Raw genomic sequence first — 17,500 nt, forward strand, 5'->3', positions numbered from 1 at the left:
TCTCTCTCTCTCTCTCTCTCTCTCTCTCTCTCTCTCTCTCTCTCTCTCTCTCTCTCTCTCTCTCTCTCTCTCTCTCTCTCTCTCTCTCTCTCTCTCTCTCTCTCTCTCTGTGCTGTGTCCCTCCTCCGTGTCTGAATGGCTGATGGTCAATGTCACGGTTGGGGGGGGGGGGTGTGGGTGGGGGGGGGGGGTAAAGCTTGTCAGCCGACGGGGGGGCCTGCGGACGCTCCCTGCGTGTGTTTGGCGATAACGCTGCACTTCACCCACTGGGGGCTGTTAGTAAGTCGTTTAGTCACCTGCTTCCATCAGGGGACAAGTGTGAGGAACGCATTCACGCACAATCACACACACACACACACACACGCATGCACACACACACACACACACACGTTCACCTCAGAGGGACAAAGCACGCTTTTGACCGATCACCATGGCAACCAGATAAAGGGCTGCCAGCAAAAAGTCACGTTTAGATTACAGCGTAAAAGCTCTCCCCTCCCCCTTTTATCTCCCACAGTTGCCCTTCGGGCGTCTTTCTCTCGCTCTCTCTCTGTTGTTCTCTCTCTCTCTCTGTTGCGCTCTGACTCTCTCTCTCTCTCTCTCTCCCTTGCTCTGTCTCTCTCTCTATCGCTCCATCTCTCTATCGCTCTCCCTCTCACTCTCACTGATAGACAAGAGGTAGGAGAAGAGAACAGAAAATTGCCCACAAGCATTAGAGGGACGAAGAGTTTGCCCCTGACTATGAGCATGTGAGCAGCCACAGGTGTGCGTGCGTGCGTGCGTGCGTGTGTGTGTGTGCGCATGTTGCTAAAGGAAAGCAGTGGAACATTGATGGTGGCAACGTTTCCAGCCCTTGTCTTCCTGAACAGCACCAACTCATAGGTCACAGCAGGCTGACAACATTGGTTATACAACAAACTCCAAAAGCAGGTGACTGGTAAGAAAGGTTGGAATTGAAGACGGGAACACAGTATTTTAGATCATGATACTGTAGTGTCTCTTTTACATGTATGTTGGTTTGTATGGATGTTTATTGAATGAAGGATGTATGTTGGTAGTATGTTTGGCTGGGCTGTATGTTGGTAGCATGTAAGGTGGGGCTGTATAGTGGTTTTATGTTGGTAGCATGTTGGGTTGGGCTGTATGGTGGTAGCATGTTGGGTGGGGCTGTATAGTGTTTTTTTGTTGGTAGTATGTTGGGCACTCAAGCGACTGGATATTTTTGTGCACTCATCTGTGAGAATAACTGCTGGCTGTGTGTAGGTTTGTATGTGGGGGTGTGTGTGTGACTGGTTGCTGTGTGTTTATGTGTGTGTGCGTGTGTGCGTGCGTGCGTGCGTGCGTGCGTGCGTGCGTGTGTGTGTGTGTGCTCGTGCGTGGGTGTACTCACTGGATATTTCTCCAGAGGGTCTGTCAGTAATGCGTCTCCAAATATTGACCGGCAGTACTCTGCCATCTTGGCTTGCTGCTTTGGGCTGAGTCAGAAAACACACACACACAAACACACACACACACAGAATTACAATCACATTATTTTTCCTAATATAAACTATATGCCCGTAGGTGGCTGCATCTTCAAATCATGAATTACTGCAACACACACACACACACACACACACACACACACACACACACACACACACACACACACACACACCAACACAGAATTACACTTCATCACATCATTTTTCATCCTGATATTAACAATACCCCCCCACCAACGACACACAAACAATCGGCCAATTCATACGAAGAAGAAAAAACCCACACGTGCACACCGATGACACAAACCGCTAGGAAAAGCGCGTCTACTTACGAGTCCACGTGGTTCTCGAAGGAGAGGATGACGGGGAAGGGGGAGGTCTTGAAGGCACACTCTGCGATGGCCTCGATGACCTCCTGGGGACGAAGATGGAGGGGGGAGGGGGGGTAGAGAGGAAGGCTGTTATCAACATCATACTTCTAGGATTGCCTTGCCAAGGTTGAAGGGCGTCGCCGGGTTAAGCGGTCAAAACACGAGGAGGTCTTGCGGCGTTGACGCTGGCCCTGGGGCAAGGCGGAGCGCACGGATTATCGTTCTTGACGACGCGGCGCTCAAAGTTCACACGGGTTCAACTTTGACCCCCGGTTGACGCCAGGCCCCTCGAAGGGGGCGTCCAATCAGACGACAGCTTTGTTTTTGCCGCTCGGAAAAACAACGGATTTGAACAGCCGACGGCTTTCCTAGTTTCTGTTCTAGACCTACATAAAATGTATTGCCTGTGGTTTAAATGGTAAACAGCGTCTGGCTAGCTATTTTTTCAAAAGCCCAACCGACCTGTTGAACGCTTTATTGTGCAAAACACGAGAACAAAAGTTAGGCAAAAAAACATTACCCCAGCGCGCAGGCCAGAGTGTCTACCAGTACGGAAACATCCCATTAAAAACATTTCCATCTAAGGGGGGGAATGGCAGGGACAAATTTTACCAGAGTTCATGATAAGGTTCAATATATTAGGAGTACGAGTGCGGAGGCGGGGTCATTAATTGGTGTAAGTGCTGTTGACCGCGGAGAACACCAACGCCAGACATCCGATAAGAGCTTCTGTGCCCTGCTTATCATCTAAATCAATTACACCCGCATTAATAACGGTGTCCGCTTACAGAAAGCTTTCATTTCAATTTCTCTCCATCTCTGCCAATGAAAATGCCATCTACAACTGGACTTTTCCTATTTGTCCTACTGCGAGCTTTCTCCCTGTCGGCCATGCTCTCTGTGTCTAATTGTGTCTATGTCCATTACTCCCTCCGTCTCTCACTGTATCTCTCTATCTGTCTCTCTGTCTCTAATTCTCTATCCATTAGTCTCTCTGTGTCTCAATGTATCTCTCTATCTGTCTCTCATTCTCTATCTGGTTCTCAGTTTCTGTTTTTTTCTCTGTCTCTCACTGTATCTCTCTATCTGTCTCTCTGTCTCTAATTCTCTATCCATTACTCTCCCTGTCTCTCAATGTTTCTCTCTATCTGTCTCTCATTCTCTATCTGGTTCTCTGTATCCGTTTCTCTCTCTGTCTTTCAAGGTATCGCTCTATTCATCTCTCTTTCTCTCTCTCTCTCTCTCTGAGTCTCTCGTTCTCTCTCTCTCTCTCTCTCTTTCTCTCTACCTCTCTCAGTGTTGTTCTGTTGTTCTCTCTGTCTCTCAATGTATCTTTCTATCTGCCTCTCTCTCTCTCTCTCGCTGTCTGTTGCTTTCTCTCTCTCTTTCAATGTATCTCTCTATCTGTCTCTTTTTCGCTCTCTCTCGCTGTCTGTTGCTGTCTCGTTCTTGATTTTTCCCTTTCCTGCTGTCGCTCTGTCTGTTTCCTATCCGTCAAGCTATCCATCCATCTTTCCGTCTGTGTATCTGTCTCTCTGTCTGTTTCTCCATCTGTCCCTCCCTCTCCTTCCAACTCCATTAGTCCCATCCGCATTCAGCTTCTCCTATTACACTCATTAAGTGCAAATTTGCTCCATCAATCAAACCCCTTATCACACACATATGCACACCAACACACACACAGACAGACCAATCTTTTTAATAGTTAATATAACATACTTAGCCTCCCTAATGCTGGGGACATTTAATACAGCAGATTTAAAAGGCGGTATCTCTGCTGAGTGCCGTTCCACGACGGCGCCACTAAAGTTGTGTTTAATTCCCCCTTCCCCTCTTCCTGGTCGCAGGCTTTCATCTAAGCCTCACGCCCTCCCTCGCTATGTCCTCATTTATTAAGTTTATTAAGCTTCCCCCGTCACACTTCTAACTCATTCTTATTATTTTCCCGTCATTAGTTTAAATACATTTTGTCATTCTGTTTATTCTTTGTTTTGTTTTCATTTTATTTCCCCCCTACCTCACTCCCAATCTGTCACTTCACTCTCTCGCTCATACTGTTTGCCCCCATCCCTCCCTCCCTCTCCCTCTCCCTCTCTCTCTAACCTTGAAGGAGATCTCCGTTGTCATGGTGAAGCCGTGGGTAATGACAGGCTCTTCTTCTGTGGTGCGTCCCTTCCAGCAGTCCAACTCGATGCAGCGACAGCCCGACAGCAGGACCTGCTTGTACATCTCCACCGAGGAGCTCCCCGCAAGCTGGCCAGCTGTGACAGAAAACACACACACACACACACACACACACACACACACACACACACACACACACACACACACACACACACACACACACACACACATGGACGCACACCCACACAGACATACAAACACATGTACAAATACACACACACACACATGGACGAACACCAACACAAACACAAACACACACACACACATACGAATGTACACACATACATACACAGACGCACACACACACACACACACACACAAACAAGTATAAACACATGTACACACATACAAAAACACACACACACACACATGGATGCAAACCAACAGGCACACAAACAGAGACAAACAGACGCACAGACATGCACATACAAGTGCATGCAATCGGGTTGGCACACACACACACACACGCACACACACACACACACACACACACACACACACACACGCACACACACAAACACATATACACAGAAGCAAGCATCCATATCAACACACAGGCAGACAAGTGCATGCAACCGTGACAGCAAACACCCCCACACACACAAAGACATACAAAAACACACACGGACACAGACACACACACACACACACACACAAACACACAAGGTTAACAGTTTGAAATGATCATTGTTGCCCCGGAGAAGCCGAGACGAGGTAACAAAAGGATTCCTCCTCGCTTTCGGAAAAGCTCATTAAGCAGACGCCTATCTCAGCACCGTGACACTATTAGCAAAACAATTAGCCCCTTCGCGTTAGCACTCTGCTGTCGCTGTGTGGCATGGGGCCCCGACAGGTTCCCTGTTCTCACCTTGGGTAGTAACACCCCCATCACACACCCCCACACACCCCCACACACGGCCTCACCGACACACACCACCACCCCCGCCACGTCATTATCGAGGAGATGATCCGATAGTAGGAACAGCACACCTTACTCTTGGAGAGTGACTGATAGTAAATGAATGAATCATGAATGAGCATCATTTATCTTTTATAGAATCCCTCATCATGACTCTCTCTCTCTCTCTCCCTCTCCCTCTCTCTCTCTCTCTCTCTCTCTCTCTATCTGTTCATCCTCGTCTCAAAGGGAAACCACCCCTCTGTTCAACATAAGACCAGCCCCTTATCCGAAACCAATCGAGTTTGATCTTTCCTAAAATATGACTTCAATAAATGCAATGACCTGGATTCGCTCGATGAGGAAGAGGAACGCAGCATAATGAACGAGGAGCGTTGGCCCTCGTCCAACGGGTGGCAGCGCTGGAGGAATCGTTACTCTGTTTTTTAAACGTATTACTTTCATTTGGAGAGATAGACAGGATTCGACGCGGGGTCGAAGAGAGAGAGCCACTCTTGGCCCTGTCTTTTCTGTTTCCATTATAATATTACCATGTCAGTCAGGAGGCTAACGATTCATGACGAGAAACAACAGGGAAAAGAAAGCCATCTCTTTCCGTCGTTGTTATTGTTTGTGTACGTCGCTCCGTTTTCCAAAGCTTACCTAGGAAGAGAAATATGTGTCTTCCGTCTCCAACGATTGTCTCGCTTCCAAAGCAGTGCAAAGCAGTGGAACAATTTGATTTTCTTCAATTCCCGCTCAGAATAGATTTAAATAGATTAATGGTAATAGTCTTTGCCAGCAAAAATGTCAGCTTGCGTCGTTTTTTCTCTCTTATTCTTGTGCAGAGCCATCCACTGTGACAGATTCAAGAAAAAAATTAACTCATGAATATTAACGACCCAACTGACTGAAGAGTGGCACCTGATTGGATAACCTCTCGGGAGGTTACATAGCATTAGTGTGGCGCAGCTATGAACACCAAGAACTGCTGATTGGCTGACCTGCGAGGCATAATGGCGTGTGTATTCACTTGTGCAACTCTAATTATCTTTTTGAATGAATAGGGGAGGATGTGTGTTTCTGTGTGTGTGTGTGTGTGTGTGTGTGTGTGTGTGTGTGTGTGTGTGTGTGTGTGTGTGTGTGTGTGTGTGTGTGTGCGTGTGTGTGCAACCAATAATACAAAATGAATCAGAGAGAGAGAAAGAGACACATAGAGAGCCAGAGAGACAGAGAGAGAGCAAAAGAAAGAGAAGGAGGGACAGCGAGAGAGAGAGTGCGAGAGAGAGAGCGCGAGAGAGAGAAAGAGGGAGAGAGAGAGAGAGAAAGAGAGTGAGAGAGTGAGAGAGAGAAAGAGGGAGAGAGAGAGAGAGAGAGAGAGAGAGAGAGAGAGAGAGAGAGAGAGAGAGTGAGAGAGTGAGAGAGAGAAAGAGGGAGAGAGAGAGAGAGAGAGTGAGAGAGAGTAAGAGGGAGAGCGAGAGAGAGAGAGAAAGAGATAGAGGGAGAGAGAGCGTGAGAGAGAAAGCGGGAGAGAGAGAGAGACAGAGAGAGAGAGGAGGCGATTATTCAGAAAAATCCTGCGATTCATTGCCCTCTAGTATAGTACCTTTTGCTCTGACATTTAGGAGACGATTTTATCGAAAGCATCCTAGCATAACGACAGGTGATTAAGGAGCAGACAGGGAATAGGCCTCCTGCTTAAGGCTCCCTACGGGTTGGACTATGTAGACAATAGGGAATCAACCTGAGGGAGATGACCAACACAGAAGCCACTATTACATCAGTGATTCGCAATTAGGCTGCGTACCCTAGGAGCAGGTCCAACCGGGTACCTAGAAGGAATTTCGCGACGTTCTACGTTAAATGATACACAATGAATGTTTGGCCCTGAATTCGACGTTCAATTTGTCTAGTCCTAGGCCACGACGATATTAATACCGACGCTAAACGATGACTGTTTGATATAAGTAAGGAGAACGTTTCTGGTTTAGCGTGTGTATCAAACGTCCATGCCAAACGCCAGCTGGCTGACCTCAACCAGCCTCAGAGTCCAATCAGACTCCAGCAATCCACCACCATCATCAACAACACGCTCCCACAGCGTGATGGGAAGGGTACCTGATCTGCTCCAAAGTGGGGTCACACAAGACCACGCCCTGCCCGTTGTGCGTGTTGTGTGAGGCGAGAACCAGGACGTACCTGTGAGGTAGGTGCCGTGTGAGGACATACCTGTGAGAGAGGTGTTGTGTGAGGACCTACCTGGGAGGTGGTTGTGTGAGGACCTACCTGGGAGGTAGTTGTGTGAGGACCGTACCTGTGAGGACGGTGTTGTGTGAGGTTTTACCTGTGAGGTAGGTGTTGTGCGAGGAGTTGATGAAGTAGTTGGACAGCGGCATGGCCATGTCCTCGCTCTGGTCCAGCTTCTCTGGGGGAATGATGCCGTTCTCCTCACAGCACAGGTAACGGGCGAAGCCGTCCATGGAGATCTGACCTGCAAGCGGACGGAGAAGTACGTAGATATGTGAACGGAACACGAACCGTAAGCTGGAACGCGAGCGACAGGCGATCATCCTGAAGCCATGAACTCAGGGGGCTGTAGAACAGGGGTTATTAACGGACGTTATATCTGTGGTCGTTGCTGATTTTTCGTTTTGGTATTCGATGTATCATAGGGTTACATGCACACACACACACGCACACAAACACACATACAAACACATGCACAGATGAACACACACACACACACAAACACACACATGCACTCACTCTATACGTACATGCATCATGTGATTGAGGGTCAATTTAATATAATTGATTCTAAATCAATCTTATGTATCATATCAAATGCAATATAGTACAATCAAATTGGATCAAATCTTCTCAATCAATTTCCTCTAATGTGGTAAGTGTCCCCCTCCACCAATCGCCCATCTCATTAGCTCCAGGTTTAATTAATGTGTGCTGCTCATTACTCATTAAGCTTTTCAAATAGATCTCCCTTAACTCCTAATAGTCCTCATCTAATGAGCGCCATCTTTTATTAATGAAGGCCCTGAACGTGTTGCACCTGAAAGTTACATCTGTGATATCACATCTTAACTGTAGTTTTAATACTGGTCTTTTTACATACCAAATCGAAATTTTTCAGCATTAGGGGTATGAATGTTTCATGAATCTGACTGGAACAATTGTTAACAATTTGTTCGTTCTCACAATGTTTGAGATATGAAGGCTCTTAATAACTTGATCGATTTTTATTCAACTCTTTCTATCAGGTTACGGGGATTAAGTATCCGATAAAATGTGAGAAACTATGTTATCTTTCAGAAGGGCTTCCTAATCTGAAATACGTCCTTGCTTGTCAAACCGAACCGTTTTTCATTAAAACAGACAAAGCAATTTCATGGAAAGCAAAACTAGAAGCTTTATTGACACGGATGCACTCATTTAAAGTCAGTGAATTGGTGGAACCAAATGTTATTAAAATTCTCCACTTTTGCAATGACTACATTTTCCAACTTTGGCTTATTAACTTTATCTCCCCCACACAGCCCCAAGGAGGGCGCATTTATCCTAAAAGAAGAGGCTTTCAGCGACAAGGACTGCTACGGTGGATGGTAGGTTGCATAACAAATACAGGACGAAGCTTTTAGAAACCAGGGAAGGAATTATCCCACACTGCCACACTCAATCTTTTATGGAAACTTGTTCTTTCGCCCGCTCAACTGCTTACGAAGGCCTAACATGTCCTCTCCCACTGTCCACTTCAGGCTTACGTACTCCAAAAAGTTGGTCCCCTAAAAAGTTCATTGTGATCCCCTCTTCTCCCAACCATCCAACACATATATCCCGTCCCCACCGATTTGCCTGGGAACGTTGCGGTTTTCACTGTCCTCTCCCGAATGAGGAGTATGTCTATATTTGTATTCACTTTTTGTAATCTGTGCCTTGTATCTATGTCGCTGGTGGATGTGGATTGTCTGTAATAATTTGATACGAAAGATAATATCCAATCTTAACATGAGCCGTGATCAGACGGGGATGGCTGTCTGTGGGCTAACAGTTTGATTAGGTTACAAATCCAATCATACGGCGACGTGATGAGACAGCTTCATGTTCGGATCGGCCATCTGTCAGACACCACTCTTTCAGGTGTGGAAAAACTGAGCCAACGATATAAAAGCTATTGCATGTAGCTAGTCCATCTATGTATGTGTATGCATGTATGTATGTATGTATGTATGTATGTATGTATGTATGTATGTATGTATGTATGTATGTATGTATGTATGTATGTATGTATGTATGTATGTATGTATGTATGTATGTATGTATGTATGTATGTATGTATGTATGTATGTATGTATGTATGTATGTATGCATGCATGCATGTATGTATGTATGTATGTATGTATGTATGTAGGTATGTATGTATGTATGAATCGATCTATCGATCTATGTATATATGTCTTTAATTAACAATGTAATCATTTTCCAACTGCTTCCTATTTTGTGATCCACACTCTAAATTCAGGACGTGAGGTCTGTGAAACATTAAAACCTCCTGTGGTGGTTTCAGAAAATGTTCTTAGTTTTGAGAGCTCATGGTTGGCAAGTATGGGCAAACACACACACGTATGCATTTATATACACACACACGCACACGCACACACACACACACACACACACACACCTGCGGGCATGCGGAAAACATCTGCAGACGCACAACTGATAACCACCTTGTGCAGCAAAAGATAAATCTATTTTTGTTGTACGTGCTCAAAGAAACAATTGCTCAACCCTCCCCCCACCAAGTGCCCAACCTGTAGCCCGAAACTCCCAAAGACTAATAACACACACACACACACACACACACACACACACACACACACACACACACACACACACACACACACACACACACACACACACACACACACAGACACACACACACTATGCTAAGCTACGTATGCCATGTAGCACTAGCTGGCAGGGTGAAGAGGGTCCCTGTGGCGTCCATGATAATTAATGCGATGCTGCCCTCCGTACAGCAGCTGGTCTAATTAACGTTGGCTCCTTACAGTGACATTGAAGCTCCCAGTTGACAGGCAAGACCTCTTACCGCGACACACCGCTAGGCTAGAGCCCCTTAGCGGCTACAGCGCTTACAAAGCGCTCGAGAGACGGATTCCCGCTACAGCGTTTAGCGCTACAAAACGTTAAAGAGATGTTTTCCCGCTACAGCGTTTAGCCCTTTAATGCACTAGCGAGCCCTTTTCCCGCCGCAACACCAACCGCTACATATTGCTAGAGCCAATTAACTGCCACAACGCTAAACCCCACATACCGCAAGAGGCCTTTAAATTCTACAACGCTATCCGCTACATACCGTTTAGAGCCCTTAAACCGCTAAAACGTTTAGTCTAACCCGCTTCAGAAAATGTGTTATTTCTAGCGACTGTCATAACCCATACCAATTACAACTGCAAATGTTCCCGCATCTCTGCTTAACACTGTCGTCACTCCGAACGTTAACACTCTTTACCGCAATATTCCTTATGCTGCACTGCTTACCGCTAGACTTTGATGGATACACTTCGCTCTTTACTGCTACAATCGTTTCGGTTAATCATCAACCTAACTATGGGCAAGCAAATGTATCACATTTTGTGTTTACGTTTCCTATAAAAGCAAGCAATCATCACTGCAGAAACTGAAGGAGTATTGCAATAATAAATCAATATGACAGTGGCAAGCAGTCCATATAAATACATATTGATATAAATCAACTGTGAATGCCGCGCATGCCAATGAGTTTTGTGAGACAACAACATTTCTATTCAAGTGAATTCACAGCGTTGTATGGTTTATGAACAAACATAATTTGTGTTATAACATTAATACAATTGTCGTTTTTTACTCCAATTCCTTCCATTTTCAAAAGTTAATGTCAGCCGTTGCGCCGCTGGGATTTGATCACTGAGTGAATCCATGATGAGGTACTGCCTGGAGGTTGGCCTGCGCCCGGCATATCTCACATAGGCACTCATCGGCATCTAACGTCACCGCCCGCCAGTGAGATATAATAAACAAGAAACATGACTAATAACCAAATGCAACACACTATCCCGCGACAATATATTCAGTCTGATACACAACCACATAAACCACTAGGCTTCTCTCCATTTCACAACAACAATGGGGACATAATAATGAATTACCTCCAAAAGAAAAGAGCGTGTGTGTGTGTGTGTGTTTGTGTGCATGTGTATGTGTGTGTGCATGTGTTTGTCTGTCTGTGTGTGCCTGTGCATTTGTGTGTGTGTGCGTGCGTGCCTGTGCATGTGTGTGCCTGTGCAGGTGTGTGTGTGTGTGTGCGCATGTATGTGTGTGTCTGTGCGTGTCTGTACCTGTGCATTGTGTGCCTGTGCATGTGTGCGCGTGCGTGCCGGTGCATGTGTGTGCCTGTGCACGTTTATGCGTGGGTGCTTGTGTGTGTGTGTGTGTGTGTGTGTGTGTGTGTGCAGAAGATGGCTGCACAAGGGCATCCAAACGAGAAGGCCGGGCATCTCTGGAATGCTCTTCAGAGCAGATGGCGGCACTTCCTCCCGGGCAGACGAACACTTCTCAGGGCCAAGTCTGTTGTCGGGCGGGCGGCCAGACAACCAAAGGGGCTTACAAGAGCCCACTCACCCCTCTGCTCGTCGCCTCACCACACGGCCGCCGTAGGTGTCCCGAGCGCTGGGGGTGGATTCATTATTTACACGCCGCCCCGCGGAGGAGTCACACTCGGCTCGTCTCTGAGTCGTTGGGGAAGCAGAGTGACGGAGGCGGACGGCAGTCCTCCCGCGGAATCGCTCGTTGGAAACTGGGACCTGCGGTTCGCTGCAGAACGTGAATCGGGGTCGATGCATACATTATTCACTCCTGCTCAGATGGCGTATTGCAGACGCCTGAACGCCTGAGTTTCCGAAGCGAGGAGGTCTTTTCCAGGGGCTGTGGGGGGGGGGGGGGGGGGAGTGATTTTCTTTCACCGCTCTTCCCCGGCGACGCAGCCTCGGCGTCGCTCAGCAAAGGCTTTAAATCCAACACCGCCATCATGGCCGGTTTCAGCTGGAATGTATACGGCTTGAAACCTGTTCCTTCCTCAGGATCTCTGAAAGTACTTTTTTTCTTTTTTGCTTCTGCTGATGCGGGGATCTGCGAACAACGCCGTGTCCAATTCTGTCTGCCAAAAAGTTTGCTGCCGTTCAAATCTGATCGACTAAGCAATAAAAATAAAACAAGAAGCCTCAGATCATCACACAGTGGATCACACCTGCAGAGGTGCCCCCCCCGCACCGTGAGTGTGCGTTAGAAGGAGAGGGAGAGGGCGAGAGGGCGAGAGGGCGAGAGAGAGAGAGAGAGAGAGAGAGAGAGAGAGAACGTAATGTACTGTATTCTTCACAGTGTGTGTGTGTGTGTGTGTGGTATGTGCTTGCGTGCGTACGTGCGTGTGAGCCTGCTTGCCTGTGTGTGTGTGTGTGTGTGTGGGTGTTGAGGAGCGGGCTGGTGTCCAGAACATTTAGCCTCTGTCCTGGTGCTGGGGGGGTGTCCAGTGCCAGTGTAAGCATAAGCCGAGTGACAAGTGCTGACACCAGGCTTCCGGAGCAGGGCCTGAAGAACAGGCCCCGCTCTCTGCCATCCATCACGCACAACACATACCCACGCCTTCCTCCAGGACAGAACCATCTCTCAGGGCGACGTCGCTGTACTCTGCCTTCTCCGAACGGGAACCTGTTTCTGGTGTTGTTGTTGTTCTTACAGATTTTAACAAGGGGGCGGGTGAAGGGGTAATGTTACGTGTGTGTGTGTGTGTGTGTGTGTGTGTGTGTGTGTGTGTGTGTGTGTGTGTGTGTGTGTGTGTGTGTGTGTGTGTGTGTGTGTGTGTGTGTGTGTGTGTGTGTGTGTGTGTGTGTGTGTGTGTGTGTGTGTGTGTTTGCATGGGGGTGGGGATTTAAATTCGTATTAGGGATTCAAGAGTGTTGACCTTGAAAACAACCGGGGCGGAAACAAACTGACGACGTGCGCAGTGAGGGTGACGGGATTCTGAATGAAACAGATACAGTATTTATGCTTCATAAACTGCTACGCTCTTTTAATCTACACACATATGTTATTTATTAATGTGTACATATCAAGGCGCAAATCCAAAGTCAACACACAACGATATAGACAGAGCCCCGGGGCGAGGCTAAAAACACATGGATTCATCAAAGCAAAGTATTATCGCGGTCTGTGCACCTGCAAAGTCTCTACTTTGTTCCGGTTGACCGGAGGCCCGCGGTACTGATTGGGTTCCCGCTTCGGCTAATTGGTTTGTTTAATGTGCGTCTTTTATCTCCGATATTAAATACCTTGGGTCCCCCCTTTTTTCCCCCACTTTCTGCCACAGAATGCACAAACAGCTAGTCTTTTGTCTCGAGTGTGCTACACAAGCACGTACGCACTCACATACACACGCAGAAAGACACACACACACACACACACACACGCACACACACACATACACACACACACACCCCCACACTACAATCAGTACCCGGCTCATGAAAGCACATGAAAGGACAAATAAAAGGAACAGAAGAAGAAAAGAGAGGAGTTCTCCAAAGTTTGGCAACGCTTGAAGTGGTGTATGTGACACATTCTGATTGTGTGTGTGCGTGGAATGTGTATGTGTGTGTGTGTGTGTGTGTGTGTGTGTGTGTGTGTGTGTCTGTGTGGTGATTTTAAGAGATTTATAACATTCCGTTCCCTGGCACCCTGCTAGGGCCCCCCGTTTCCCCCCCCCCCCCCACACAGACTTTCTGGACACCATGTTGTAATGCTGTTGCCATGGTTACAACCCTTCAGAATTCTAAAGGGGGGCTGATTGGGGCGGGCGGTGCGAAAACGAAAAAAAAGATACCCGCTGTTTTATATATTTGGCCATGTGTGTGTGTGTGTGTGTGTGTGTGTGTGTGTGTGTGTGTGTGTGTGTGTGTGTGCGTGCACGCGTGTGCGTGTGTGTGTGTGTGTGCGTGTGTGTGTGTGTGTGTGTGTGTGTGTGTGTGTGTGTGTGTATAGGTCAGTGTGGGTGGTACCGTGTTCATGTGGTGGTGCGGACTGTGTGTAATACTTGGGGTTCAGAGCCACTGACCTTTATGGGCCAGTGAGTCATTGGATTCATATTTGTTCATCAGTTGCTGGACCTCGGTCTGTTTGTGTGTATGTGTGAGGGAATGTGTGTGTTCGGTGTGTTTGTGTGTGTCTATTATGTGTGTATGTATATATGTGTGTGTGTGTATGTGTGTGTGTGTGTGTGTGTGTGTATGTGTGCATGTGTGTGTGTATGAATGCTCATGTCGGCACCTGCTTCCGGCTATGTGCGCTTTAAAACCTAAACATATGCGTATGCGTCAGAAGACCTCATTCTGTGTGTGTGTGTGCGTACGTGCGTGCGTACACACGTGTATGCGCTATGTGTGTGTATGTGTGTGCGCGCCTGCAGGGGCCCGCAACCAGGACCTCGCTGACCTTTCTGGGCCAGGGCCACGTTGGGCTCGTATTTGTCCATGAGCTGCTGGACCTGCTCCGCCTTCAGGGGGGGGTACAGGATCTCGTTGAGACGGGGGTCCCGCTGCTTGCTGTTGATGAACTCCGTCATCTGATCCATGGAGAGGTAGGGACGGCTCCGAGCCCCCCTGCAGAGGGGAGGAGGGAGAAGAGGGGGGGAGGAGAAGAGGGGACAGGAGAGAGGAGGAATGAGGAGAGGAGGGGGAGGCAGGAGAGAGGAGGGGAGGAGGGGGAGACAGGAGAGAGGAGGGGAGGAGGGGGAGACAGGAGAGAGGAGGAAAGAGGAGAGGAGGGGGAGACAGGAGAGAGGAGAGAGGAGGGGAGGAGAGGGAGACAGGAGAGAGGAGGGGAGGAGGGGGAGACAGGAGAGAGGAGGGGAGGCGGGGGAGACAGGAGAGAGGAGGAAAGAGGAGAGGAGGGGGAGACAGGAGAGAGGAGAGAGGAGGGGAGGAGAGGGAGACGGGAGAGAGGAGGGGAGGAGGGGGAGACAGGAGAGAGGAGGAAAGAGGAAAGGAGGGGGAGACAGGAGAGAGGAGGGGAGGAGGGGGAGACAGGAGAGAGGAGGAAAGAGGAAAGGAGGGGGAGACAGGAGAGAGGAGGGGAGGAGGGGGAGACAGGAGAGAGGAGGAAAGCGGAGAGGAGGGGGAGAGAGGAGAAGATAGAGGAAAGGAGAGCGGAGCGTCGAGGAGGGGAGAGGAAAGGAATGGGAGAGCGGAGAGTAGGAGAGGAAAGGAGGAGACAAAGAGTGGAGCAGGAGAGAGGAGGGGAAAGGGAGAGGAGAGTAGCAGAACGAGAGGACAGAAGGAAGCAGGAGAGGAGAGAACAGGAAAGCAGAGAGGAGAGAGAGGAGACGATTCATTTGAAATGAAATATAAGTACATTGGAATTCCAGCACAGAAGGTGAAGGGTAGGTAAGAGGTAGTCCTGATGATGCAGGGATGTGAGCGAACTGTACAGGATTCTGTACAGGATTCTGCCTGTTCCACCAAGTGATCTCCTCTGAATCTTGCTGGCCCCCACGCTGCTGTACTCTTCTGTGATTAAAGATCTAGATTCATGTCTTAGTGCCTTTGGGCCCTGCAGCGTGACTGGCGGGCTGCCACTGGAACGGAACCGTTCCCTCAAGAGCCAAAGGCCGGGTCGGGCCCCTCCTGGCCCCGGCAGGGTGAGATCAGAGGGTGGCCAAGACTCAGGGGCCAAGACTCAAGGGGCCAAGACTCAAGGGCCAAGACTCAAGGGCCAAGACTCAAGGGGCCAAGACTCAAGGGCCAAGACTCAGGGGCCAAGGCAGGTGCCAAGACTCAGGGGCCAAGACTCAAGGGGCCAAGACTCAAGGGCCAAGACAGGTGCCAAGCCCCAGGGCCATTTGCTGTCACTACCACACAACACTCATCCTCATTAACCTCATTAATTAGATCTAAGAAGTCTTTATAAAGGTGAGTACTGGGAAGCATATGGCATTCCTTACCGTATTGCCTTATCATACCTTTGTGTTAGCTATACAGTATAAAATATTATTTTATAGATAAGTCTACATTGCTTGCTTTTTTAATGTTACGTTTTTCTTGCATTGAATGTTTATGTAATGTAAAATATCTCCAGGTCAAGAAAAGGGAGGGAGGGACACGGGAACCATGTGATCATTTAATCATTTTTGATTGGCTGTAGACTGCTTGCTTACACTGTCAATCAGCTGGACTTTGGAGAATATAACCCTCAGACATTGAAAAAGTCCCCCCAAAAGTTAGGGGAAAGGAGCCAGCAAGTTAACTTTTTGTGCCGTTTTCAAATTTTCTTTTTTAAATAAAACAGATGGGAGGACCAGATGGGTTGTTTGATGTTCGATATACCGGGTAATTAATCACTGTCACATTTTTAATAACGGTAAAACATATTCCCTCTCTGACCCCTGCTGTCTTCTCAGTGCGAAACTTGAGAGAACTTCTGTCAGTTCAGGATGAGACGAGGATGCATCTGTGTGTGTGTGTGTGTGTGTGTGTGTGTGTGTGTGTGTGTGTGTGTGTGTGTGTGTGTGTGTGTGTGTGTGTGTGTGTGTGTGTGTGTGTGTGTGTGTGTGTGTGTGTGTGGAGGGGGCTTTGGGAGGGGGGGATCTTACACTTCAGAGAAGATGTGGTCAAGCTCTGGCCTGGGGCAGATGTTGCTGAGGAACATGTTGTACACATCTGGTGTGAAGTCCTCCTGGGGTATGGAGTCGCTCTGCAGAAGAAGAACGATGAAGAGACGAGAGCAACGGGGTCATGTACTGAGCGAACACACACGTATACACGCACGCACGCACGCACGCACGCACGCACGCACGCACGCACGCACACACACACACACACACACACACACACACACACACACACACACACACACACACACACACACACACACACACACACACACACACACGTACACCCACAAACTTAATAATACATCAACAAATACATAGCTTAAACATATTCAGTGGAGTTGCATAGACAGAGTAAGAAACAGAAACAGAGTTGAGACACTGAGATAGAGTAGAGACAGAGAGAAATAGAAACACAGAAGAGACAGAGAGCAATAGAGACAGATAGAAACTGAAACTGAGAAGAGAAACAGACACAGATAAATAGTAGAGACAGAGTAGAGACACAGAGACGGAGAAGATAATGAGATAAATAGACGAAGAGATGTATAGTAGAGACAGAGAGAAATAGAGACAGAGTAGCGACCAAGTTGAGCCACAGAGACAAAGTAGACATTGAGAGAAATAGGGACAGAGAAGAGAAACAGACACAGAGATATAGTAGAGACAGTGGCAGGGGGAGACATAGTAAAGGCCTGAGCCAGAGATAAACAGAGCGGAACGTACCACTGCAGGGACAGAGAGAGAGGGATGGAAAGAAAGGGCGAGAGAGCGATAAAGAGAGAGTGAGCGAGAGGGAGAGAGAGATGGAGAGAGAGAGAGAGAGAGAGTGAGC

General features: G+C 48.0%; 1 protein-coding gene across 1 annotated transcript in view; it reads right to left on the reverse strand.

The window, feature by feature from the left end:
* LOC130374911 (1-phosphatidylinositol 4,5-bisphosphate phosphodiesterase beta-1-like) overlaps positions 1-17,500 on the reverse strand; it is a 39,173-nt gene that overhangs the window by 11,140 nt on the left and 10,533 nt on the right. Inside the window, exons 6-11 of the mRNA XM_056581892.1 lie at positions 16,648-16,748; positions 14,493-14,659; positions 7,282-7,428; positions 3,959-4,116; positions 1,817-1,899; positions 1,391-1,475 (exon numbers count right to left, since the gene is read on the reverse strand). Coding sequence (XP_056437867.1) covers positions 1,391-1,475; positions 1,817-1,899; positions 3,959-4,116; positions 7,282-7,428; positions 14,493-14,659; positions 16,648-16,748 — 741 coding nt within the window. The remainder of the gene's footprint in view (positions 1-1,390; positions 1,476-1,816; positions 1,900-3,958; positions 4,117-7,281; positions 7,429-14,492; positions 14,660-16,647; positions 16,749-17,500) is intronic.

The sequence above is a fragment of the Gadus chalcogrammus genome, chromosome 21 (genome assembly GCF_026213295.1).
Source record: "Gadus chalcogrammus isolate NIFS_2021 chromosome 21, NIFS_Gcha_1.0, whole genome shotgun sequence".
NCBI classification, from domain to species: domain Eukaryota; kingdom Metazoa; phylum Chordata; class Actinopteri; order Gadiformes; family Gadidae; genus Gadus; species Gadus chalcogrammus.